The following is a 27,964-nucleotide window of genomic DNA, read 5'->3' on the forward strand; positions in this document are numbered from 1 at the left end:
ATCAACATTTAGAAATTATTGACTTAATCAGTCAAATGTACTTTTAAGTTAGTTTTGACTTCTTTTTGCTCTAGAAACTAGATAAAAAAAACTTATTTTTTTGTGCTTTTGCAGTGTTCAAAGACAAACAGAAGCTTGTGCGTTTTGTAACCAGGATCTCCCTTAATTGGCCCTGGTATCAACCCTGTTGGAAAAGTATAGACTTAAAGTCAATGTCTGTGCAATATGTTGAGGGAAAATTATTCAGACATTAATGAACAACGATCTGATTAACCAACCCACCCTTTACAGAACAAAGACGGTTCAAATAAATCATTTAAAGTCCACAATTACTGTGCGAATGCACAGCTGGAACTACTTATTTTCAGCGTAAATTCAGCTTTCTGCTGATACGTGCTTGCATTTAAACATATTATTGTTTCCTGAGTGTCAAACAGCGTTCCCTGTGTGGGAGAACCACACAGCTTGCTCACTCTCTCTGATAGTGTGCTCACATCTTCTGCAACCATGTGGAGCCTCTCCTCAGGCTCAGGTGTGAAGCAGGCAAGCAGAGACAATGTTAAAAGGAGCAGCTGCTGCTTAGTGTGATTCCTGTCTGAGACGGACGCAACCCACACATTGAGTCAAAGTCACTAAAGCCTTTATTTTACAGTCTGTGCTCCTCATCTTTAAATGTCAAATGAATAAAACTTACTTTGTAGAATGAAGTGACCAATTATCTCCTACTGAGGCAGCTGTTCATGTGATTGGACATGTCCCAAAAAAGTTTCCAGTTGTGTGGTTCGTATTAGACTATAAACTGTGAGCCAAAGCTCTGCTCGCCTCCCCCCCAAAACTCCTGACAGACAAAACAGATGGAGCGGCATTAATTCAAAGCCTAAACAATGAGCACATGACAGGAAGAGCGGATTAAGTATTCTTCCTCATGCTGATTTAAGCAGGAAAAAACAATGTACGGCTATCCTGTGAGCAGAGCACCGCTTTTTGACGAGGCTGCGGCTGCAGAGTTGAGTTATTGAGAATAGAAACAAAGAGAAAAGACAAAAGTATCCAGAAACCCAGAACTTTTTGACTTTCAGCGAGTGGTTAAACTCACTGAAAAGAAACAATCTGACTGCTTGTCTTTAAAGTTCTCAACTCTTTAATTCAAATTAAGTTATGTCAACAGGTATATTAAATAAGTCAATATGACTCCATGCGTTACTATAGAAAACATGTTAACAGTGAATTTACAGATAAAGTGAAGATGAAGCCCGGAGCAATCTCTGTAAGCTGGATGTGTGTGTCCATCAGCTTTCAGAGTCCATGAGGAAGGTCTCAAAGTTCGGGTTGAGCTCAGACACAAGCGCGTCCACAAAGTCCTCCATGCTGGGCCGTCTCTGCAGCATGCCTGTCTCACACAGAAAACACAACAATGATGTTGAAATCAGTGAGCCGAAGCTTTGGTAAGGCTCTGGTTTGAGCCAATGCCACATTTCCATTTACACATAAAAATCTTAAACAGTCTAGACAGTTTTGGACATTTTATCATATAATAAATGATAAAAGCAGTGTTCACCCCCTTTCTTATGATATGTCTAAATAAAATCCAGCATGATCAATTGCTTTCAGAAGTCACCCAATTCATAAATAGCACACACCTGTGTGTATTGATTATGTCTCTACCACTCTATTGCCACTCTACTCTACAGGTTTGTTGTGTTCAAACTGGACCTTTTTATAAATTGGTTGCACTGGATTTTATTTAGGGGTATTTGTGGTTTGAAAACAAGTCTCAGGGTTTCCCTCAGTGTATTATAAGCCTGGCCGGTCACCAGGCTTTACTTGTGCCCCCACCAGGCTTAGCATTGTTTATTTATTTTAGTTTTCTTGCCTTTTTTAAGACTTTACAGTTGGTGTTTAGGTACTAATCTTCCAGTCTTCCAATAACTATCAAGTGATATTTTCAAATTTTCTGCCAACTGTAAACATTTTTTAACTCAAAAACATGGCAGCCGGCTGCACTGGGCTTAGCAGGTTTTCTGGGGGAAACTCTGAAGCCTCCACCGCACGTTTCAAATTTTCATCTGTTAAAAAAGAAACACACAAACAATGAATTGACTGTTACTTCCATAATGATGGAGGAACTTTTCTTCCGTCTGACTCCTCTGTATAACAAATGCGGTGGAGTATATAAAACTGCGCAGGCGAGAGCAAGCTCTAAGAACGTCTGTGTGATTTCAGAGGCCGTCTGCCAGCTCATGCGTGGAGGACTCACTCGCTCGCTTTACAATTCAGCTGCACACTTGCTTTGAAGTCAGTTCATTTCCCCTTGTGCAGCTGCCAATGTAAATAACACCCTCCCCACCCCCTCCTCTTTCCTGCATGGGTCACCTCCATTGAGCGCACACACATATACTAACACACCAGCATATCTGCCCGGACACGCATGACTGGAAATGAACTGAACATACAGACGCACCAACACACACACACACACACACAGTGGGGAGTTGATGCTGTTGCTGCCACCTTGAAACAGAGACAGCAGGTACAAACTACTCATCTTGCATGAGAACATTAGGGGGGAAAGAGGGAGAGATGGGGGATTATCCTCTCCTCTTACCCACCCGTCACACCCTGCCCACTGGCTACAAGATGATACCAGCGGTGCAGGGGTCTATAACACAGAGAGACCGCAGGGTTCCTGGCTCCCTGGGAACGAGACAGCCACATGAAAGCGGTGATATCCACCCAGCAGTGATAACCCTAAATCACAGCCGTGGCCACGGCTGAGGACAACAAGATTATGACCGCTTTAAACTGGAGACCCGAGTGTTGAGAACAAGTGGATATTTTAAAGACTAAAGTTACACATAAAGTCCAACAGTTGGGGGAAATAGCATGCTTTAAATACTTGTAACCTATTTACAGCCTGTAGCTCGAATCAGATGGATAAAACTTAAGAGGAGCTTTAAGAGTCAGCGTCCGTTTAAAAAGACGACCAACATTTGAAAAGCACAGAGGTCAATCTGAACGATTTAAAATGTTATTCAAAATTCATTTTCCATCTTCATATAAAAGGTGGGCGTCTTGCCGTCCTTTATGCTCCACTTTGTGTAATAAATATCTGGCTGTTTTATAAATTTCTGTTGGTTTTTTCTGAGGTGAAACCTTTAGCCTGTAAGCCTCAAATGAAAACTACAACATATTGTTAATTTTCTTTTTCCTCTGTACAATGCACTAGATTTGCTTTTAGATGAGATCATTGTGAGTTAAGTTTTTTTATTATTTAAAAATTAATTTGACTGTATTTGAGCCGTATTTGTTTAAAATGAAACAGATGTTCCTACTGTGTGAATACACTGGCATGCAGAAGAAGCATCTTAATCTGATTTACAATAATACTCTGCTGTGCTCAATATAAAAGGATGATCTGTCCTGCTAAAATAAAAGTTAAAAAAATGCATATGCTATGTATTTTTTGGTCAACCATGTCATATGTTAAATACTAATGAGTTTTTTAGTATTTAATGTGACACAAACGCAAAAAGGGAAGGTAAAAAGGTCACACAGTTTTCAAACATCGATAAAATAAAAAAATTTTAAAAGTCTGCATCCAGCTACCTTTACTCTGATACCACAAATTAAACCCATTTTGAGCAGTAGCATTCCAGAATAACCTTATTAGTATTTAAAATCCACCAGAGTGTAACATTTCCTCTGTATAAATTCAGCAGTTATTTCAATGAGACCACAATTCAACTTCCAGATCAACGTTGCGCTTTGTGGTCATAAAGTAGCTCTGGAAAACGCCCTAAAATGACCAACTCACAGATAAAACACGGTGGTGGCAGCATCATGCTCTGGGGAATCTCTTAGCTCTGGTGAGGTATTTGTGCCAACTCTGTGACAAAATGTCAAAGAATATGTGAGTACTTACTACATGGAATTATTACTGCAGGCAAAGTATTGTTTCCACATCTGAAACAACCAGCCTCACTCTTTATGATCAGTTGTGACCTTTTTGATTACTAGATAATCCAAATAGTTTCAGAATGACTTCCAAATTAAACAGAAAACATCACTGAGTAATTTTTTGTCTATTTTGGCTCAAACACCTGAAGAACAGACGAAATCTGCACATTCACACAGTCGGTCATCCATCCAGCCGGCTCTGCTTTCCCCCAGCAGCTGAAGCCCAGATACTCTCCCAGTCTTTTAGCATGCTTGATAGTGTTTCAGTTGGCAGAGGTTTATACTAACTCTTGGCCAGGCGCTGAGGAAAAACCAGAGCCAAACTAAACATAATCTGTGCTTTGTGTCCATTGTTGTGAAAGCTTTAGGACGGAGTCTTTGCCATGTGAGTCATCTCGTATTTAAGAGTTTCCATTTCCATTCATAATGGCTCTGACGCAGCCATTGATGAAGGGGCTTCTACCCGTTACAGTCATCTGAGGGCCAGCAGCGTACGCCAACTTGGCCGACGGAGTCTGGGTAAAACAGCAGGTGTTAAAGGACACATGAGGAGAAACGGCCGGAGGAGTTCTTTTCTTCAGAGTGCTTTTAAAAGCCCTTTGAGTGAGAACAAAAATAATAACCCTTTTCCTGCATAAAGTGTAAAATCTGATGTGAGGACATTAAAATCCCTGACTCCCTTTGCATTTAACTACAAATATATTTTCCTGTGTGTGAAAAATGTGTTTTTTATTGCAGAGAAATGGAAAAACAAGTACCTATACTGGAACGTGGGTATGTGGAGTCTATGGAGAATAGCTGAGATGATGGTCAAATGTAGAGCCAACATGTCTGTGTTTTACTGCTGCTCTGTGCTGAGCTTCCAGACCAGTTTCTACCTAATCTTTCCATTAGCTTTGGAGAAATAATAAATATCTGCTAAGATGGCAGTAATCTTGGTATTTTTGAAGGTAAATCTCACTATGAAAAGTTTGAGAAACACTGCTCTATTTAGAATATTAAAAACTGAAGTAAGACAGCATGGAAAGCCAAAAATATTTAACAGTGTCTTCTCATATGAACACCAAATAAAAGTACAACCATGTCCTAATGTAGCCCTCAAAGCTACGCTCTGCTTAAACTTACACTACAAAAGCATGTTTATTTACAGACAGGGTGGTGGGGCGATGGCTATCTGCAAAATGAAGAACTCTGTGGCCTCTAGCAGCTCTGAGTCTCAGTAATGGCAGCTCTGGGGACAAAGATTCTGCAGAAATGCTTCAAAATTGCTGTTCTGCCTGCAGCTACTGCTGGTTAAACTCATCAAAGCTCTCAATTACGCCTAGAAAATGTTATACCATAATGGAAAAAGCTAGATCCACATTCCTTATAAAGAAAAAAGATAAAAATATAGCTCTCCAGTTTAAAACAAGCAGAACAAACAAACTTGGTTGTTGTATAATAGCCTTAAGCTAAATTTCTAAGAAAAAAAAAAAACATTCACAAGTTTGTAGATAAAATTAAATGTCAAACTGATTCATCTGAGCTGCAAAGGCTTGGCTTTTCGTGATTTACTGGTTTCTTTAGTAGGCCACTTACACCCACAACTTGGAGCAGTCATAATGTTACATTTCTGCTTTAACATGTGAATAAACCAACAGCAAGCAGTAACTCGGTACATCGCCTAAAGTCCTCTGTGGTGTCATCTTCCCTGTAATTGTATTATCCACATATTCTAGGTTGCTAAGATCTGACAGGATTATATAATCCCACACTTCAAAACATATCGCTGGCTGCTTCAGTGGCTGCTGGAGCTACAGCCAGTCGAAAAACATGTCAAGGTGCGAAAAGCAGTTACCTCTGTCAGGCCTGGAGGCAAACCAGAGGCCCACTGACTCTGTAATTACAGCTTTGAAGTTCAGGAAATGTTTCCACCAAACACTCACTTCAGACAGGTCCAGAAAACAAGCAAGACAAGGGTGATGACAAACACTGTGCAGTGAAGCGCTTTGTTTCGGACATGTCCTTTCTCAAAGTACAAAAGCTTACAGTTAGTGAAGATAAGCCATTTAAATTCAAAAAAGCAAACTTTGTATTCATGACAAAACACTTTGGCAGAGGGAAATGTGTATTGACTGGCTCAAAGCATTGTGCCAACTTCATTTTAATCTAGCCAGCTCTTCAGCTTGAGTGAAGCTGTTAAAGAGCACAGCTATAGTTGCTCTAATTACAAGACTAATTGCTATAAAAACAGGAGCAGATGTGCTTGAAATGATTGTGTGTTACAATGGTTACCTCCTAAGAAGAGTGTGCAGTCCTCCTCACATGGTGTCATTTGCAAGAAAGCTGCTGCTATAAATGTTTAACTGTTGCCGCCAGTGCAGAGCTTACACAGCACATGTGGGTGTGAGTGCATCTATGCAAATTGAGGGAAAGACGAGCATCCTGACACAATCCAGGTGTGGAGTTGACTTTTAAAAGTGAACTTAATCCCAAATTTCCTCTAGGAATAAACAGAACCATGTATCCATCAAAAATAATCTAGGAAGTCTGTTTAGATCTATATTATCTAGCATCATGGAGAACTATGAGCAGAAAATGATAAAAAAGTTGAAGGTTATTCAAGTTTTGCATCCAGTCAACAATCTTAACTGAGAAACCATTGGCAGTTCAGAAAAACTGATTCGAGACGTTGAAATTGAAATTTACTTAGTGTACGTGCTTCACCTGTACTGCCATTTTGGCACAATAAGCAATCAAAGTGTTACTTGCTGTGTTGGAGCCTGAAAGCTTTTTGAGAATGATTACTTCTTAAAATGACTGCAGTGATAAACTAGCTATTCCTGTTGTCCTCAGTGAAAGTCAAAGTTTCCTCATAGGCTGCTTCCTAAACAAGATGTTCACAGTGGAAGAAACGTCTTTGCTCATTCAGACTGACTGTAATCTGTTGGAAGCAGAATCTATGATTTCTTAAAAGCAATGTAATATCCAAAGTGGAATTTGAAATAATGTGCAGCAAAACTAATTTGTGAAATATGGAAAAAAAGGAAACATACAAAGACCAACAAAGTTCTGGGACTCAGCCACCGAGCCTGAGCCGATCCATTTCCAGTGTTCAGCACTGAAGCAATAGAAGCAGCCTGGACTGTGAAAGCCCTCTCTGTAGCAAGACCTCAGGTTTAGTTCAGTTAGTCGATCACCTTTCATCCCCTCCTTCCCTTTTTCTTTTCTTCCCCTCCAACTCGCCCTGTCCTGAAGCCTCTCCTGCAGATTTAATAAATGGGTTTCCATTCAGAACTTTTCTTCCTGGGAAACGGACAGTTCTGGGCGTCCAGATAAACACTGGGCCTTTGGGTCCCGCTGCTATGTGTGCCACGGTTCCCCCTTCTATCACCTCACTGATGAAAACTAGGAAACGTCACCTTTATGTACTACATTGGAAGGATTATGTACATTAGTTACCGTTTCTCTCTTTTCTAACCCTACTGCTGCTAAAAAAGTAATGTCAAAACAAAAAAAAAATAATTCCCCAGCAATGTTTCCACTGTACTTTAAGTGTATTAGAGAAAGAGTTAAGAAATAAAGTGTGAAGATCTACATGTTTTACTATATTTTATTGTCTTTTAAATACCTGTTCAGATCTAGAAAACACTTAAGATTCGGTTCTACACTTTTCCAGACTGTGTACAAAAATGTTAACCATAAAAATTGAAACATTGAAATGAATTCACTAACATGGTTTTATATAACTGCTTTCATGATGATGTTAAATAAATCAATCCAATAGTGAAAATAATGTGATGGTTGGATGAGAAATGCAGGAAAGTCTTTCTTTAGTTTAATCATTTCTCCAGACAGGAATAATAGAATAATTTGATGACTTTTTGGTTTGAGGGACATAAAACATCTGAATCTGGATTCATCATCTAGCAATTCTAATGCTCTTTAATATCTTTTAGGATCTAAAAGATATTAGATATGTTGCTAGAAAAATGTAATGTTTTTACCATAGAATAATTATTTCCCCTGCAGACATTTTTACGGTCACTCTTGACTATGATGATTTAAGGAAAGGAAAGCCTGCTAGAAGATTCAAAATGGGTTTTAGCCATGCTGCACACAGTGAGTAGCAGTTCTCACTTCAGAAGAATCCAATAAAAATAAATGTGAGTTTAAGAAGGGTTCATTGGTTGAAATAAGAAGGGTCTAATTATTTGGTGGTTGAGATATTGGGACTAGAAAGAGGTGACCACAGGGCTGGTGACCGCAGATCGTTTGTATTGTACTTCCTTTCAGTGTCATTATTTGGGAGATTAACAAACTCCCCGTTAACAGGATTACTGAAATGGCCAAACTTAAATTTCTATTCTTAGCTGCTCTGTGGAAACTCGGCAACAAGCAGCCCATTCTCAGATCCATCTTTAGTTAAGGTCAGTGCTTCACCTAAGTGTGGCTCCAGCTCTGGGCTGAGCTCCTGCAGCAGTGGAGCAGGAGGAGCGCTACCTTCAGCTCGACAACGTCCAACAAACTTCCAGAAAACTACCAAACAGCTGAAACATTAACTTCTTTTAAATAAAGGCTAAAACCCACCTGTTTAAATTTGATGAAAAGCAAATGTAACATTGATTAATATATTTTATGATGATTATTCTTGATGATTTTGATTATGGTTTTTGAGAATATGTAACAAGTGTTGCTTTTTGCATAATTAGTGTATTGTGGTTTTATTATGGGAAGCATTTTGAACTGCCTTCATCATCCCGCTTTTATGCATGGGCTAGTCTTAAAAACAAATAGAAAACTGGACATTTCCAACTTTTGAGTGTTATAAAAGAACTTCAGAGAATGCTATTAATTATTTACACAAAACAAAATCATGAATTTTAAGCTAACAATGAAACAAAGAAATCTGGATTTTCCTTTACTGGATGCACAGTAAGTGCTGCATAATCTTCTTTTACTGTGGAAGTACTAATGTAAGACACTCCTTTACTGAATAATATGTTTTAATCTTGGTTCCCACAACCAAAAACCTGCATTTTTAAAGAATGCTATGCAGCATATTGGTCAGAGAGGAACCTAAACCCCAGTAATATATTGTTCACATGCTCCAAACCAATATATCTTATCTGAAGACGTCAAGGATTCAGTTCATTTACTGGGTTTCCAGCTTTGCAAAGTCAGCAGTGCTGAGGACACAGACACTAAAACTTATAATCAGCAGTTTCCGCCTCGCCTTCCCTTTCTGCTTTGTTCTGTGGACAAATGCAGGCAGCTGGAAGGCAGACAGAGCAGGCTCTACATTCAATATCACAGAGGAGTGCTGGCTTTGTCTCTGGGACAACAAAGCTCTTGTAAACAAAGATAAGAAGCATAAGGTGTGTTTAACGTTTAAATATATGCCACAGAGAAAGAGACTGTTAAAACCACAACAGCTGGATGAGCTGCGTCTGTGCTTTCAAGGACGTCTTTCTGCTTAAAACGAGACAAAACAAAGCAAGAAACCCAAAGAGCTTCTTGATTAGTTTGCCCAGATAGTTAAAACTAATTGCCGGCATACTGGTGATGCAATTAGACATGCCTTATTATACTCATATCACAAGAAGCTATTACAATAAGGAAATTGATTTCTGATAAGATCATTTCCAGTGGAATCCCTTTTCTGCATGTTTATTGTGATTTGAACATTTCTCCTATAAAAAAGAACCCACTCCTCCAGGATTTATGTGAAAACAACTTTAACTTGCCTTCCACCATCAACACTGGCTCTTTAGCTCCTCCATGAGCCAGCATCTCCCGTCGGTAACGCTCACCCATGTCCCTGACAAAGACACAGATGGACAGAGAAAGACAAGGAGGAGAAATGGTTAGACATGGCATTATACTCCCATGTCAGAACCTTGGGCAGTCTTTGGATGTCCAAAGCTAAAGTCCTATTACTTTACCAGGGCTGCCACAGTAAGTGAAACAAAAACCAACTTAAAAAGAAAATGTAGAGAAAAAAGCCTGAAAACGCACTAGAGCGTCTGAATTTCAAATAATGCTCTGCTTTGTCCAGTTTTGTCTCTTTGTGTTATTACAGGATGTGGTGTAGACTCAGGTATGGATTTATGAATCACAGCAGACACTTGCTGGTTCCAGCTTCATGTTTTGTATGTCACATTTAGCATCAGGCAGAGACTCAAACAGTATCCAGAGGAGGCAGCATGTCAGGCTGAATCAGTCTCAGAACTTCAGACATCCAACAGTTCAACACCATGTCTACATCCATCATTTCACTTTCTAAAAACCAAGAAGTTCAAAGGAGGGTATTATTTATTTTCCCAGCATATGGTGCCAATTTATAGCACAATGAAGAAACTATGTTACCTGCAGTTGTTATAAAATTCTGCTTTTATCAAATATGATTTAAATGAAATTTGACTTTGCATTTTGATGCCTTGAAATTGGGCCTCTGTCTCTTTAAGAGCATACTCATTCTGAGCATACTTTCCGATATCACTCTCCTTAGAAATCATTCTTTTATTATCAAGCTATAAAACCTTACAAAGTAATTCTAAATATTTTTGGTTCATTAGTTTATTAGTAGTAGGAGTGTAACAGGTAAATCTTCTATGGATGCAAACTCGACTAAAAACCCACCTGTTTAGGATTGTATTTGAAACGTAATCAATTACAAATTTATTGATGGAACCTGACCTAATGTCGTGTTTTGATTGTTGATTCTATGTTGCATTGTGTTTCTGTGTTTGATATGATGTAAAGCACTTTGAAATGCCTTGCTGCTGAAATGTGCTATACAAATAAAATTTGATTGATTAGTTAAAGAGCAACTGAACCATTAAAAGTGACTAGCTTCTTGCCAAAGGTTGATTCTGCATCAATGAAAAGCCTCTTAAAAGCTTATATAGCATTGCTAATTACTTATAATTATAAATAGGTGATACAGCTCACTCCCAGTAGGAAACATCTAATTTAACATTTCTTCCAGTTTCCCTTAATTCCTTGTAAAAATACACAAACACTACAAACTAACAAAGTGGTTTTGATCCCCAGTTTTCAGGATCTTCAACCTGAATGATAATCATGAAGCATTAAGCTCACCTGTTTAATGGATCCTGAACAAAGCACTGCTTCCACACCATGGAGGCCACGGCCCGCGACATGAGGTAAGAGTAGTACTTAGCCCCATAGCCAATCAGGTGGCTGAATCTCAGCTGCCACGCCTACAACAGAGCAGCCAGGATAAAACTTTAGATCACTTCTGTTTGGATGGATTTTTCTGGGAATATAAACTTCTTAAGAACATTGGTCATCAAGTACAAATAGTTAAGTACAAATAGGTTTATTTTCTTTAATGTGTTCACATTCACAACAATAGTTGATCTCACCTGAAAAAAAGATCAAGCAGAATTTGTTAGTCACTTTTTGTGCTACAGTAATTTACAAGAAGTGTTCACACATTACAGGGAAGATATATTATTTCTTTTAATCACAATATTCATATAGTTTTAACGCAATAAATCAAATTACATAGATGAGAAACAAGAAGAACTACTGTATATACGAAAAATCCTAATTCCCCTCTGGGAGATTTAATCCTACAGGTGGAGATGATAAATGTGAGCTTGTTAAAAACAATAAATGTGCCACACATCATGCCCGTAAGGCAGAGAACATTTGTGTTTGAAAAGATTTCAGTCAGCGCCTGACTCATAACTGCTGGCAGCCTCTATTTTTAATGCAATATGCAATTATATTATCCTCAAACTTAAATACGGTTTTTAAAAAAGTAATTGGTGCATACAAATGTGTAAAAAGGATTAAAATAATCAATGTTTTATTGCAGCAGAACATCCTTCCATCCTGATACTTGTAAAAGAAAATACAACCTTATGTTTTGGTAAATTTAGTCAAAAATAATTATTTTTTCTGCACAAAAATTTCTGCTGGTGTAACAACTGTTGATACGCCAAGCAAAGGTTGTTTTTTTTTTTAAACTTACATTGTAATATTTCTTAAGTTTGTTAGTGTTTAGGGAACTTTTAATTTGTAGCACATTACTTGTTTCCCTGAAGTATAAATATGACATGATACATTTCTTTAAGCATACCTTCAAAATGGGAAAACAAGAGATTAGACTATTAGAGTAAGGCAGGTGCGTGTTGATCCATGTAAACTATGAAATGCTACAAGAAAATAGCTCTTCACATAAAATGTTCTAATGTCCATATTACCAGTAAAAAGTTTATCAAGTTTATCACAATGATTGATGAAGACCCAAAAGGCTACATTTATTTTCATTTTAGAAGCAGCTGATTGTTTCACTTTCAATATAGTGAAACTAAAAGTGGGAAAAACTGACACCTGATAGAGGCACAAAACATAATAACATCTTCAATTTATTTTGTAAAGAGAGGCTGTCAGAATATCAGTTTGAATCTGTTGTCGAACACTGAAACTCCTGCAAACTATAACACAGCTGCCATGAACCTAAAGGGTAAAATTTAACATGAGTAAAACTTATTTAGCTTTAAAATCTTCAGGTACTTCAGGTCTTATTAAATAAATGCAAAAAAGGATATCTCGTACATTAAAAGCTCTGTGTTAAAGAGCCAGTCCACTTGAGTTATTAATATAATGAGAAGGAAGGTAGACAAAAAAAATTAATTGCAGCTTACAAGGTCCTTCTATTAAAAGGACAAACAGGGAAATTCCTAAATGCCAGGAAGCGCCGTTCTCCTCCTTTCTTGTTTCCCCTGTGGATGCCTGAAGGGGCCCCTCACCATATCTATAAAGGCGAGGTTTTTTTTTTTATGATCTGTGCACTGATCACTCCGGGGAATTCAGCTAGCAAACATTCCAAGACTCAGCAAGACAAGTTTACTGCTACAGTTAACAATGATATCAGACTGCACACTTTTGTAATAAAAGTTGATCTTTCTCTAGAATTGATATGCTTTGATTATTGCAGGAGTGTTTGCCCAGCTAAGAATGGGATTCAATATGAGCATAGAAACCACAACAAAGATGACAAAGAAATGCTACTGTTTTCTGATTTAATTTATTGAAGTGGTGCTTTGTAGCTTGTTCAGTAATTTCAATGATTTGAGGAATACAAACAGTGGGCGTTTTTGTTATCTAATCTTGGAGTCTTTGAAACAAAGCGTAGAAAAATTATTTGGGTGCTAGATAGACATATTAAAAGGATGACTTGAATGGGATTAGTGGTTTTCCCAGAAATCCCCAATTCATGTAATGAATGCATTTCTGCATAATGAAATCTAGAAATAAAAAAAAATCTTAGAAGCACCAATTGTGAAGTTTTGACCCAAAATGGATGATCCAATAAAAAAAATTGGAACAATGACATTAGCATTGATCGCAACATTTTTAATACTTTCATGAGGTCTTGGCCAGGTCGTGGTATTATGGTTTACATGGTTTTAAAAACTTAAGTGTTTCAAAACTAGCTAAATAAATGCTGCACACTACCAGTAAGCTGGTAGGAAGACAACTTGACTGACAATTTTCCAGTTGTGAAAAACCTGGACAGTCAGAGTGGAATCTCTATATGCGCCATACATCAGTCTTATTAAAGTAACAATGTCTTCAATTTAGATTTAACAAGACATGAGCAGCTTATCTGTGAAGCACCCAACTGCAGAGAGCCTGACTAATTAACCAGTTAATTGGTATACTTGTTTTGATCTAAAGCAAAATAGACAAATCGTTTAATGGGTTTTTAAATCGGTATAGTTGCTGAAGTTTATTTATGAAACTAACAATATAAAGGTTTCAGACAACATCCTAGCTGTAATAATTAATATACTATATTGCTATTTTAGCAGCTGCAGCAGGACTAATTGTTGCTACTTTGTAAAACATAATTTATTTGTAAATAAGTCCCATTTTTTAAGACGGTAATAAGCAATTTATCCAATTGCAGCACTTGCCATATCTGTGAATACTTCAATAAAACGTGTCCGCAGCTGTTTGACAGTTTAAACCTAAGTGTTGGCTGATCCTCTCCAACTGTGGTCAAACAGCTTTGAACCTTCATCTACCCTGAGCGATGCAGCAGTGGGAAAAATACTCAGACTCTAAAGTGTCATGCTGACATGGCTCTTCTGGGCTGAGGGGACTTTAATAAGAGGAAAATACACTCTTGAGAGGAGTCACGGCTCACATAACTTTGTAGTGAGGAAAAGTTTGCTGTGTAAAACAGATATAAGGCAGCTTGGATCACAGAGATTAGGAGGCCTGTTGAAGCTGTTTGACGTCTAATTCAGACAAAATGGAAAATGCACAGTAGTTTGCAAATTATTCAAATACCCTGAACATTTTCTCAATTTGTTGAGTTTGAGGAACGAACTGCTATGTATTTTGCATCACAGAAAAAAACACACAAGAGCAAATAATAGTGAAGTGGGAAAAACTTATTGCACCATGTCAATACATGGTATATAAATATGATTTCATATAAACCATTCAATTGCAGTTGTGGCTTCGTGTTGGGGTCATTGTCCTGCTGGAAGCATGATGCTGCCACCACCATGTTTCATAAAGTCTTCCAGGCTTATGTTCAGTGTTGGTATTCTATTTTCATGGAGATGTACTGGAGTAAAGAAGACTTAGGAGAATTACATGCCATGCTTATCAGATTTTTATATTGAAAATAAAAATGTAAACAGTGCATCATTTTTCTTCACACTACATTGGGCTGGCCTCCTAAATAAAGCTCCAACAAATAACATAGAAATTTGGGTTTGTATCATGACTAAATGTGAAATAATCATTCATAAAAAAAGAAACTACTCTACTTATGTTAGTGTTTACAAAGAGTTTAACCAACTTTTCCTTGCAATTGTTTGCAACACATTTGAGTAAGAAAAAAGCTATTTGAAGAGCTATTTATTATTTTTGAAGATCCTTTAAGAACCCATCACACTATCCCTGTAAATGATTTTTAGACTCTAAACTTCTCTTTTGTTTTTAATCCCTTTGACTCAAATCGGATGATTAACATCAACATTTCTAAGAGATTGCATGTGGGTGACGCGTCAGCACAATATCTGTCTGATCCTTACAAAAGACACAAAGTAACTGCAGGCTTTTCATTCTTATACAGGAGATAAAAGACATGTTACGCTCTTTCCACGCTCAAATTGTGTTTCCTTCATCGTGCTACACCACAACTGCATAATTCTACAAAAGACATGAGCTGTTGTGTAATTAATGCTTAAAAAGATTGGATCATTGTTGAAAAGAGGGGAAAACACACAAAGAAGCAAACAAATGTCTCACTTTCTGCTTGTTAGTTCCCCTCAAACATCTTGATCTTAAAATTGAGCATGTGGTCTTTGTTACCCGCAGCTGATCCTCTTTCTTAGTACACAACAGGAACCAAGAACTGTGCATTATTAATGACAGGTTTCAAAGCTAGCTTAATGGTTAGATCAAAAAGAAGCTGAAACAGTTTAAGAAAAAAACAACAAACTCTAAAATGGTTGAGAGCAATCATTGGAGAGTTTAAATAAGTCCACTTTCTCTTAAAATGAGGAATATATCCCACAACATGACTCAAGATCCAGCTCTGCACAAAGTGTCTCATTATGGTTTGGAAAGCTAAAGAGCACTCAGCAGTCCAAAAACTACCATAAGAGTTACAGAGAGACAAACAAGCAGGAGTGCTTTGAAGAGACCCGCAGACCTAGACGCTGACATTATGAGGCAATATTCAGCTTTTCTGCAATCTGTATTCCTGATGGTACCCCACATAATTATAGCTCCAAGGGAATTCCAAGGGAAGACCATTGCAAGCTGAAATATGACTTTCATTTTATTCCATTTTACCTCTTGGCCCCATCCTTTCACTTACAGCTGCAGAAGTGGGGAAAACTTGGCTCTTTTTTTCATTAAAGGGCTCAGAGGAAGAGTTTCAAATATTTCCCATAGGAGAGCTCATAGAAGGACTGAGTGTGCTCTGTTATTTCAGGAAAGCTTTAAACGGGACTTTAATCCTATAACTGCCTTTGAGTCTGAGGGGGTTATACATAAAACGAAGCAAAAAGTAGAGAAGGAAAGGAAAAGGCTTTGGTGTTTTTAAAGACACTGATGAAGAGAATGCAAGTTAATCAATAGTTGTAAAAAAGGCTTTTATGATCGGGATGTACCGTGTTGGGTGTATAAGGCAACCCATAAAACTTCTCTTGCATCTCCTTGAGGATTTCTGTTGTGGAGCGGTTCTGTGGTTTGCCATGATAGATCTGGTCCAAGACTGCATAGAAAACCTGACAAAAAAAAGAGAAAACTCAACACAACAACAACGACAACAAAAAGCTCAGGGCTCTCCCACACACAATAATGTAAATTACCACAGGAGCTGCCTGTTTTGTTTTTAACGTTCATATTTGCAGCATTGTCTGACGAAGTATCTCCACAAGAATCAGAAAATTATATTTTAGTTTTCAATAAATCATAATGCCAACCCTATATACTGTCCTGTTAATTTCATAACAGATGCTAAAAATAAAGGGTTTGGCCCACTACAGTGCAGTCCAGCAACATCCGGATATAATCTTAACTAATGGAAGCATCTTTTGAATCATATGTTAAACTCCAGGGCCGCAAGCCAAATCCGACCCGACATACTGTAACTATTTCAAACGCCCTCTAGACTCTCTGGCAGGCTGACCCCCAGCAGAACTTTATGATAACAGTGTGCTTATGTGTTATTTTATTACTTCAATATTACATATTTAATATTGTTTTAGATTATTTCATGTTAGCAGTCCTCCCTGTGAACAATGTGTCAGTTTGTATGCATGCAACACATACAACAAATATAGGTGATGTACATTTTTAGTCAAATCAGGATTTGTTAGTTGTTGTTTTCAACATTAAAAAACAAAAAAAGCCAAAGAGACACCATCTGAACTGGCTGCTCCATGTCCATATCTGTGTGGACATCACATAGGAGATGTGATCTCCTATGTAATACGGAAGAAAATGTGCACGGAAGCCAGATATTACACTTCATGATGCTGAAATCAAATGTAAAGGGAAAAAAGGGAAAAACTGATAATGAAGTAGGAGTAAAAGTTTTTCTGTGACATGTTTTTATTATTGTATGCTTTGACACTTTTGAAACTAACTGAATGTATTTCTCAGGTTGAATGTAAATGTTGATGCTTCTACACGGTGCTGCTATCTTTCCAAGTCTCTCTTTCAAAAGAGCTTGGAGATCTCAATTAGGTTTTTTATCTGGTTAGATAAAGGCTATTATTATTATTATTATTATCTAGGATGATAACATCTGAATACATATTAAATACCATAATTGAATTCCCTATTAGTTTAATGGAAATGTAATAATCACACAAAAAACTCCATTCAAACTCTTGTGATTAAATCTCGTATCAACCTGAAAAGTGTTGAATTTAAAACTCCAGTTAGATTTCCATAGGCTGGGGATTTTACCTGCAGCTGGGTGTCTGCCGCTCCGCACACCTTCTTGGACTCACACAGACGAGCCACCATGTTCTCAGGCAGAGGCTGATGAAACACAGACAGAGTAAACCTGTCAGCTAGGTTGTCTTTTAAAACACTACTCTCTTCATTCTGCGGTGTCAGTCATACCTGTCCAGTTTCAAAATGACGGGCGAACTGGCTGATGACTCGATAGTCTGTGGCAAAATACTCCATGAGGATGGAGGGGACTTCAGCAAAATCAGTCGCACACCTGGTTCCTTGAAGAGCAACATGAAAACTTATGAACTTTGACTTCTCATGAATAAAGGTGAAAAGTGTAAAAAAGAGGGAGGGGGGAATGGAACATTGGAGGTTAGGATTAAGTTACAAATTAGGACGATTTTATGAACAACTTAGATTTCAGAAACATGTTTGAACACATTTAAACAAGACAGCCACTAAAGTAGCAACTACGAGTTTAGTCAATATTGTCACGCGGCTAATGATCCCTTAAATTACTTGGCATTTTTCAGAGTCATCTGACACTGAAAATGGTGTCGAGCGTTGTGTAAACCCTGCCAGAGGCTTACACGTGATCAGACTCACTTTCCATTTCAAATTCACTGCGATGAAACAAAAACCCTTCAGGTCTGTGTCAAACAACGTAATTTTAGCTTGTGACATTTGGGACTACACACAGTCATCATTTACAGACTTGGAGCTCATAAAGCTCATAAAATGTCAACCAGAGAACACCTTCTGTGCTGTTGGATTGTTATTACTTCACTAAGTCCTGTCTCATTTTCCAAAGTAGACTTTAATTCAAATAAGCCCTTTGAGTTTTGCATGGTTACAATGTGTGATTTGCTCAGAGGGTGTGTGCGTCCGTCCTCGCTGCACCTGTCACGTGTTGGTAGCGAGTCCTTCCCAGCATGGAGTGCATGGCGTGGCCCATCTCATGGAAGAGGTTCTCCATCATGCCCGGGGTGAGCAGAGTGGGGGCGCTCTTGGTGGGGTGGGGGAGGCTCAGCATCAGCACGACGACCGGCAGCTGGTACTGATCCGTTTCCTGGCACCAGCGTCCGCCCCGGATGGTGAAGTGACAGTCCTGAATGGACAAGCATAACGTTGCGTCCAATGAATTAGAATATTATTGAGCAGTTCATTAATTTCAGTAACTGAAGTGAAACACTATATTTTAATAATTACGCAGAGCTGTATGTTTATAAGCCTTTATTTCTGTAATTAAGAGGATTTGTCTGCTTACAGTTAATGAAACGCAAGATTTAAAATCAGGATATTGCATCAGAATAACAAAAAATGAATTTTCATTATAATGAATAAGAAATATTTGCTATTGAAAAGTATCCAGCACCTGCTTGAAGGTTATTTTTAAATTGTACTTTTAATATAATGAACATCATATTCTAGTTTATTAACCATGATTTATTATGGTGACCTAAATCATTACCTAATTTTCAGACCAGAAAATGAAAATGATACCATTTATGTTTTGAATTAGAGAAGAAAAATAGAAAAATTTGAACCTGAGGCAGCAGCTTCAAATTGGAGACTAATATAACATTTATCAATTATATATCAAACACAAGTCATGTTTGACATATACAGCAAATTTATAACTACAGGTAACATAATTACTTTATTCTGCTATAAAATGGCACTATGTGCCTGTACAATACATAACACTGCCTCTATAAATGCTGTTAAATAATATATTAGAAAGTTTAAAGAGAAATTTAAATCGGTTCTGACAAAGCTTCACAAAAAACTGAACGACTGGTGACTGGCTACAAATTTTGATCAACCCATTAAGATCTATTTCAGACCTGATGTGAACTTTGTGTTTACTTACCTGATGAGGTTTATCTCGTCGGTGGAAAAAATCACAGTAGATATATCCCAGCAAGCCTTCAGTTTCATGCACCACAGCCTAGTGACACACATGTAAACCTCATCACAATCAGAGCACAAGCTGTACGCAAAAAACAGACTTCCAGAGAAAAGGTGTGATTTTAAAAAAACCGATGAGGTTTGCATTGCCATAGAAGATTTCCATTACCAGTTTGCGGACGTCCTCGCTCCACACTTCTCCAGCACCCGGATGTTCAGACATGAGGGAGACACCATACAGCTGGGAAAAAAGGTTGTTCAAACCCTCCATACAAGCACCAAGAGACAAGTAGGGACTGTAGAGGCTCGGTTCAATGTTGTATCTGGAAAGAGCAAAAGGAAAATCCAATTATTAGAAAAGGGAATTTTTTTTTTGTAATTTTCAACCAAATGCAAGAAAGATTCTGCAATATTTTGCCATTAAGTAACCTTCAGGATTAAGATCAAACCCTTGGCCGCACTTATTTTTCTACATTTATTTCCAAGTAATAAACCACATCTAGTTCCTCATATTATTTTGATCAATAAAAAATAATAGAACTTAATTCATTGATTAAAAATGTAATTCTCCACATTTGAACCCTAAATAACATGGAGCAAAATATGTGCATGTCTTGTGGATGTGACTTTAAATACATGTCACTGAACTCAAATGGTTATTTACCTCCAAATTTCATCCATGTGTCATTAGTGATTAATAACAGATGAAAGTCAAGTGTCAGCTCTGATATTCACACACATTTAATGCACTGGTTCACTCTCCTCCATACTGTGCATAGTGACAACATACATCTAGGTGCTCGCCTGCTTGGTTTTCCACAGTTCCAGTTCTTGTGAACTTTATTAAATGTTTCTCAGATTGTAGGTGTGGTCAAGTTTAAAGAAATATTTTCTCACAGTGTTGAAAATCAGGAAATCTGACTTACTTGGATGGCAAGTTCTAGAGAGGAGATATGGACCTAAATTAATGTGTGTTGGAGAAGACGTGCATCTAAAAGTGTAAGAATAACACCTCTTGTGGACTGGAATTGAAAATCCCTGATTTAGGGTAACAGGAAATCAAAAATGATAAATAAATAAAGTGAAGTAAATTCTTCACTTTATTTAAGTAAAGTGAAGAATAAATTATGCTTCAGTGAAATTTATAGGAAAAGAATTGTTTGGTTTGCCTACAATTGCAATACTAGTCATTTTACTCAAAACATCTTTTTCTTTTTTCTTAAAGGGGCAATATCATGTATTTTCCAGGCACATAGAGTCAGCTTATAGCACACTCAGGTAACTGTGCTACCTTGAAGTTATAAAAATGCTGTATATATTAAAAATCACTTAATAGAAATCTGATTTTGCGATTTGACGCTTTAAAATTGAGCCTTTGAATCTTGAAAAACCTCTTCCCGACAGTCCACCTTCAAGGCGTAATCACAACAATGCTCTCATTATGTCGTTTACAGTTGCTCTAAGAGAGTTGAACTGAAAAGTAGTTGGTGTAATAAGTGTTACGATTGGCGTCGTAAACTTAATTATGCAAACATGAGTGTGCAGTTGCCCGTCCCTGATTGGCTCCCAGAAGACAGCGGAGTCGTCCAATTGATGGCCTGCCAGAGGTGATGGATATAAACGCTGCTGCCACAGACTTAACAAACCCGCAGCAGATTGGCTGGAGGCTACAGCTTCAAGGAGGAGCTGCGTGGAAAGAGGCAGCACTTTGTGAGAGCAAGCGTTTAGGCACACTTGAATTGCTGCCATGTGAGACTAAAGGATTTCTCAAACATACAGGAAGGTACCAAAGCAACATTCTAGATATGTTTTTGATGAGGGAAAACATTATAACATGATATCAAATTTTAAAAGTTTACATAAATACCACCCTTTGATGAAATAAACATTGATGAAATAAAGTGTTGAGTATGTTTGACTTTTTCCAGTGTGAGATAATGCTACTGCAATAAAATCTTAATTTATTTTAATGTTTCCTACACACATTTAGTTGTGGGAACTCTACATAAAGCCATCTTGGTATTATGAGAGAGGAAAACATTATATTAAAGAAAAAAAAATAGAGATTTTTTAAAGCTTTCTCAAGCAGGAGATGGAGACACCACTGAAGCAGCTCCCATGCTTCTCCCATATCAGCCTTTGTAACAAGTGACACCTGAGGCACAGTTTGGTTCCACAAACTGAGAGAATGGAAATATGACCGTCAAAGCTCATCACATAAAGACAGCTTAACCTGATTTTATCAAATGACAATGAACTGGAAAACAAGTTAAGGTTTCCACCTTTCAGCACGCAGGACACCACTGAGGAATGGATGATCCCAGGGCATTAACTCCTGTGGGAAAACAAGAGGTTACAGATTGTTACTGAAGCTTGAACTAATGTTCTATATTTAAAGTATCAGGGTAGCACTGTATAATAAAGGAACATAGTCCTGCTTGTAATGAAAAAAAACACCCACAGCGTTTCGAGGGTTGAGCTTCTTTTTCATGTCTCTCATCATCTGAAAATCTTTTGCTGTTCTGGGAGATAAAAAGATAAAAGTAAAAAGTTACAAGCTAATTGTCTGCAGGCATTAATTCCTGGCTCTACGCAGCTCTTTCCGCACAGGGTCAATGGGGGGCAGAGCCTATCACAACATGCATTTGGCTGAAGGCAGGGGAACACCCTGGACAGGCTGCCAGGCTAACAAGTTCACAATAATTCCTGTGGGTAATTTAGAGCACTCTGGTCCACTGACATGCTTTTCTTTTTGGACTGTTTGAGTAATTCTCCACATGCAGAATACAATTGCATAAAATAAGGAACACAGAAAGCCAGAGGCTTTTGGGGATTATAACATCTATTTGACTACATTTTCAATGCATAGATGATTTTAATAAAGCCCACAGACTTATTGTTTAAATGTTCAGATATAGAACGTTTAAAGACAAAAGTAGCAAAAAAATAAATAAATCACTAAAAAAAAGGCCATACCTCTGTGACAGCTTGTCTGTTAACAACTGGAGAAAACTCATCACTGTTTCTACAGAAAGTGAGAAGGGTAACGTTTAAAACTTTTCTAGAAGAATTGCTGGTGCTCCAACAAACTAACATATGTTTTAGCAAACTAAAGCTTTTTAACTGAGTTTTTAACTAAGTTACCTGGATTTTTGGCCATGGTTCCTTTTAGTGCTCTGTGTCCATAGGAGTCATAGCCAACCAGTTTGGCCAGTTTGTACCTGCACTTCAGCAGCTCCTCCAGACACTCCATAAGGTCAGCATTGGGATAGAGGTAGATCCTGTATGCAATCTCTCGTAGCTAGATAGTGGACATACACACACACACACACGCCCGCAAGCACACACACACATATATATATATATATATATATATATAAATAATGAAGTATAGTTTTTGGCTAGGCATTTTTTAAAACCTTTATATGTGGAAATAAATTCATTAGATTATTACTGTGGTATACAGCCAGATCTAAAAAGATTAATATGGTGAAAAACTCCAATATTTTTTGTCACTCATTTCAGAAAGTGAAACAACATAAATTCATAACACATCTGCATCGTGCAGTCTAGTGTCTCTCTTCAGGTCAGTTTGCTGAACAGTAACAACATGGCCATGGCTTTGGACCATTGAGCAACAGTATAGTTTTGCTTCTGCTTAGTCCAGGTGAGGTGATTGTGACATCGTTTCTGCTTCAGGAGTGTCTTGACATGAGAAATGAGATGCTTGTAGCCCATGTCTAGGATTTGTCTTTGCATGTTGGCTCTTGATGTTCTGACTTCAGCCTCAGCTTGAATGGATTTTGTGTAACAATCTGATCACAGCTGTGGCTATCTCTGTTGCTGTTGCAATTTCTTTTGTCACACTTTTTTCTTCCACTCAACCTTCTATGAATATACTTGTATACAGCAAAGCGTAAATAACCAGCTTCTTTAGCAGTGACCTTTTGTGGCTCCCCCTCCTTGTGGAGGGTGTTGTTGAATGTCTTCTGGACATCTGACAAGCTTGTGTAGCTGAATGAGAGACTATTTAGAGGTTTAGGAAACCTTTGCAGATGTTTTGAGTTAATTAGCTGATTAGGGTGTGACATCACGAGTTTCAAATATATTACCCCTTCACAATATTCAACATTTCTGAGTGACTGAATTCTGCGTTTATGTTGTCTGTCAGCCATAATCATCACAATTACAATAAATAAAAATTGGAAGTATTTCATTCTATCTGATGAATGTTATTGATAAATGAATTTAACTTTCTGAAATGTGTGACAAAAAATATTTCAGTTTTTTCATGGTGTTATATTTCTTAAAGATGTGCCTCTATGAGCAAGAACTAAAGTTGTATCACTTAGAGAAACTATAATGCTAAAACAATTCATAATACAACAAAATATAATAAAATAAACAATTCACTTAAAAAAAAAAAGTAACCATGTATAAGGCAGAAAGAACTACAAAGATCAGAAACTTTACATGAACTTAGCCTAACTATGGTTTGAACTGTGGCAATGGCGCCATCTGTTGAACAACAAGGGAAGTGTATTAGCGTTTCAGATTATAAACATACCAAGTCATCAGGGGAATCTGCATGCAGTCCTCCAATTTGAATGAAACTTCCGTCACTTGCAAAGAGGACCTGCAGATGTTTGGGAATCGCAGACTTTGCGATTCTGTTGGGCACATGAGAGCCAATCAGAAACTCGTTGCTTAGATCCAGGAGCTTAACGTGAAGAGCAACAGCCTCTTTCCTCTGCAGGAAAAACAGGAGGGATAAGTGGAGACATCCTAAACAGAATTAGTCTGTCAAGAGGATTATTTAAACTAAAATCTCACCAGTTTGTCATCCAGATGAATTCCACTGATTTCAAAATCAAACATGAATAACTCTGCCACTCGCCTAAGAATAAAAAAAAAAAAAAATACAGCTTGACCATGTCTGAACAATCGTCACTTACAGCAAAGTTAAAAACTAAATAGATTCCTAATAAATGTACTTTGTGTCAGGATCCAGCTCTGCCACAACTTTTGCGTTGTCCAGTAAATTCTTCAGGCTCTTGCATAACTCAACATTAGTGTTCAACCTGCAACATAAATTCATCAACAGGTATACATGAATATTTTACAATTTACCAGCTTCCAAAGTTTCTGTAAGTTGTGTAACTTTGTAAAGACCCATGCTTCTTACTTCTCCACGACTGTGCCAATGTCTATGCAGGTCTTCTCTGCAGCTTCACGGTATGCTGGGTCTGGATGGGCCACTTTTATAAAGTCTGCCTGCAAATAAATTAAGACAATGAAACTAGGACTGAGCATTTATTTTTATGTTCCAGAATTGACAATTTCCTCAATTGCAAGTGCAGAAATAAACAATTGTTCATTTAAAACACACAAAAAAAACAACGGGGAACAAAATATAATTTTATTGGCTTACTCTGAGATTAGCCACTGAACAAATTAGTAATCTTTGGTTTTAGAGCTTCAAATTGTTTGAAATAGTACTGCTAAAACCCCCACGAACCTTGGCGTGTCGGTAAAAGCGCTGGCTTGCTTTGCAGTGGCTACCATTGGTCCCTATATTTAACTATTAATTAAGTACATTACATTTTAAATCTCTCCAAACAGCTCACCGTGGATTCATTGACCTTAAGTTTGTTTAGAAACACAGGCTTGAGTAATGGTGGACTTGAAAATTATGAATTCATCTAATGACATTTAAATTCTGTTCTAATAAAATAGAAAAGCAATGTTACTAGCATGGTAGTTTTTCTCAAGGATTTAATTTTTTTTTTTTTTTTAATTAAACAACCTATACAGACAATCCTTAAGACAAGAAACACATTTATGTCATAACTTTTGTTGTAAATACTGTACAAGGATTGTCTTTTTAAGGATTGTCTTTTAAGGATTAAAGACAATCCTTAAAACAAGAAACATATTTATGTCGTAACTTTTGTTGTAAATACTGTGATAAACTAAAATACTGTATGCTTACTAAAGGTAATGATACTGTAAAAATAGTGACATCACCTAGAGGTGACCAGAGGGGCAACAGCAACTTATATAAAATCAGCAGCCCCACCACTGGCCTATGCAGTATTGTATCTTTTTTTAACATGAGAACTTTTTTTGAGCCATCCTTATTAAGAATCGTGTCCCAACCCATGCCTACTGGTGGATATAAAGGTGCTTTATCCTTTAAGTCCTATAGATATCCCATTATGCCGTAGCCCTGAATACTCCTGCCTACTTGGATACAACACTTAAATGAAAAGTTTCTTCTTTTCCCCTAAATCAAAGTAAACCTTAATGCTTATTGCATATAAATATATGACCAAGGGGGGTAAACTCACCAGATCAGCCACTTTGCACAACCCATCTGACAATTGGTCGAAACACTCCACTGTCTCCACACCTGGAGAGCAGGAGCAGGCTCTGTGCAGCAGGAGCTCCGTGTTTTTCAGAGCTGTCTGTGTGGCTGCCTGGAAGCCTTCAGGACAGCTGAGCTCTGGCACTCCAAACAAACCCTGGTCACACAAACACATAAAACGACTGGAAATATGTCATTATGATTACCAAAAAACTGCAGCTTTTTGTTGATTCCTGCACCAAACGATCACATGAGTAAATACATAAGGTGAGAATGTGAAAAATGTACAAACCACGTTTTTCTCAACCAGGTCCAGACTCCTGAAAGGTTTGGCATTGAAAGCAGCACCAACAGGAGACCATGTGGTGACTTTTCTCCGTACATGGGTCCACAGACTCCTGTACTTCACCAGGTGAAGCAGCCTTTGGGAAGCAGACATTGTGAACTAAGTCTGCTGTAACTCGTGTCCTAAAGAGCAGAAAGCTCTACCGCAGGGTTAACTGTTGATACTGATAGAAAGTGACAGAGGGCATGCTAAACTTTAGCCTTCACGTTAGTCTGTCTGGCAAGTCCAAAAATAACATGCGTGTCTTTAATTATCCCGAATACATTAGAAACCTTTACTCCTGGTGGGAAACGAATGATATTTATCTCCAATAGAATAAAAGAGGACCTGTCCAACTAGCATCAAAACTGATAGCATGTTAGCTCATTGCCTACTCAATGCGAATCCAAACTTTTGTATCATCTCGCCCTTTCGTGAAAAAAAAAGAAAAAGAATACAAGTCCTTTAAGGATAAAGTAAACGGATCTGACTATGTCTCGCTATTTATTGGAGAAGTGTTTAATGTAACATATTCTGCGTGAATATATCTTACACGAACAGGTGTTTGCACAAATGCGGTGTGTCGAAAGTGCGAATACCCATCGAAATCTGTCGTCACGCGAGTTCTTCCTATTAAAAAGCAGGTAATGAAATAAAATTGCATCACTTAAAGGTTCGCGCCTCTTGAATATTGACACATTTCGTCATGTTACTCCCACAAACTCCTGTGCATTTAAATAGTAATTTTATGTGATAAACAAGTTAATATATTACTTTAAAACCATCTAATATTACTTGCATTTCACAATGTTTAGTTCTTACAAAATTATTCAACGCAATATTTTTGAAAATTTTCGTCTTTCCATAGATTATCATTGGGATTTACATTATAATCGGCACATGCCGAGTTTCATTTCTATCATGGTGACATCTGAAGACAACAATTTCTATGGATTTTATTTAGCGTCATCACATGAATACATTTATATACACATGCCACTTTTCAGATTAGTGAAAAAAGTTATGTACTCCCATTATACACTTCTTCGTATTGTAAATCTTTAAAAAAAACTTGTGGATTTGCAACAAACTGTCTTTAGAAATAATGATCATGGGGTATGAATACTTTTGGTGGGTACTGTGCATAATTAAAATTTTAGGTATCATTTGTTTTGAGCTTAGAGAACGTTTCTAATTCTTGTCAATAAATAAATGCTAAACGTCAAAGAATTTTATTCTATTATCTTGCGATTTTTACAGCAAGTTATACAAAAATTTCATTTGTGTAATTGGCAAAGAACTACTAAAACTACACCACCCAATAATTAATAGGTCTTAACATTTTCATTCACATTTCAATTAGTTCTTCATTATTTAAATTTAGTCATGCTCTGCAGCAAATCATAACTTTGATTTTTTTTTTAGCCTTACAAATCTCTCTGCAGAAATTAGACTACTACAGAAAAAACGAATGGTTGGCAGCTGAATGCGCATTTAAATAGTGAGGCAACAGCATTTAAATGATTTCAGGAAATATATCCTGACATCTGAATCAACTAGGTGGTAAAATTAGTGATATTTGCTATACAAGTAAACAAATTACAGCACTTTAGTGATAAATTAAAGTCTTTGAAATATATAGCTGAATTTAATTTTTTGATACATCAATCCAATTTTGGATTTGTGTCAGCCTTCTACATCAGGAACGCCATCTAGAACCAGTTTTAATGTATAGGAAAAATGGAGCAGATAATGGGGATCAGAAAACACAGAGAAAGGAGGAAATATCATGTCTCTCAATAGCAAATATTCAACAATTTTCTACAAGTTACGAGATGCTTTAGGTGAGGGACCATCTAAGATTACCTTATTCCTGACCTGACTTTAGTCTTCAGTTTTTAATCAATTTCATTTCCATGATCCATCCATTGAATGATTATTCAAATTGTTAA

The 27,964-nt window shown here is 37.4% G+C and overlaps 1 protein-coding gene across 1 annotated transcript; it reads right to left on the reverse strand.

The window, feature by feature from the left end:
• Positions 1–1,118: 1,118 nt before the first annotated feature.
• LOC114133335 (mitochondrial intermediate peptidase) lies at positions 1,119–26,436 on the reverse strand. Its single transcript, XM_027999155.1, has 19 exons — positions 25,980–26,436; positions 25,671–25,844; positions 24,506–24,594; positions 24,315–24,401; positions 24,154–24,217; positions 23,888–24,070; positions 22,465–22,621; positions 22,297–22,345; positions 21,782–21,842; positions 21,603–21,655; positions 19,490–19,643; positions 19,283–19,360; positions 18,310–18,517; positions 17,578–17,687; positions 17,419–17,493; positions 16,113–16,229; positions 11,041–11,162; positions 9,684–9,757; positions 1,119–1,390 (listed from the first exon to the last, which is right to left on the reverse strand). Exons 1-19 carry the CDS (start codon positions 26,124–26,126, stop codon positions 1,290–1,292), a joined length of 2,103 nt encoding a protein of 700 aa, XP_027854956.1. The 5' UTR covers positions 26,127–26,436; the 3' UTR covers positions 1,119–1,289.
• Between the last annotated feature and the right edge of the window lie 1,528 nt (positions 26,437–27,964).

This window comes from Xiphophorus couchianus, chromosome 18 (genome assembly GCF_001444195.1).
Source record: "Xiphophorus couchianus chromosome 18, X_couchianus-1.0, whole genome shotgun sequence".
NCBI classification, from domain to species: Eukaryota; Metazoa; Chordata; class Actinopteri; order Cyprinodontiformes; family Poeciliidae; genus Xiphophorus; species Xiphophorus couchianus.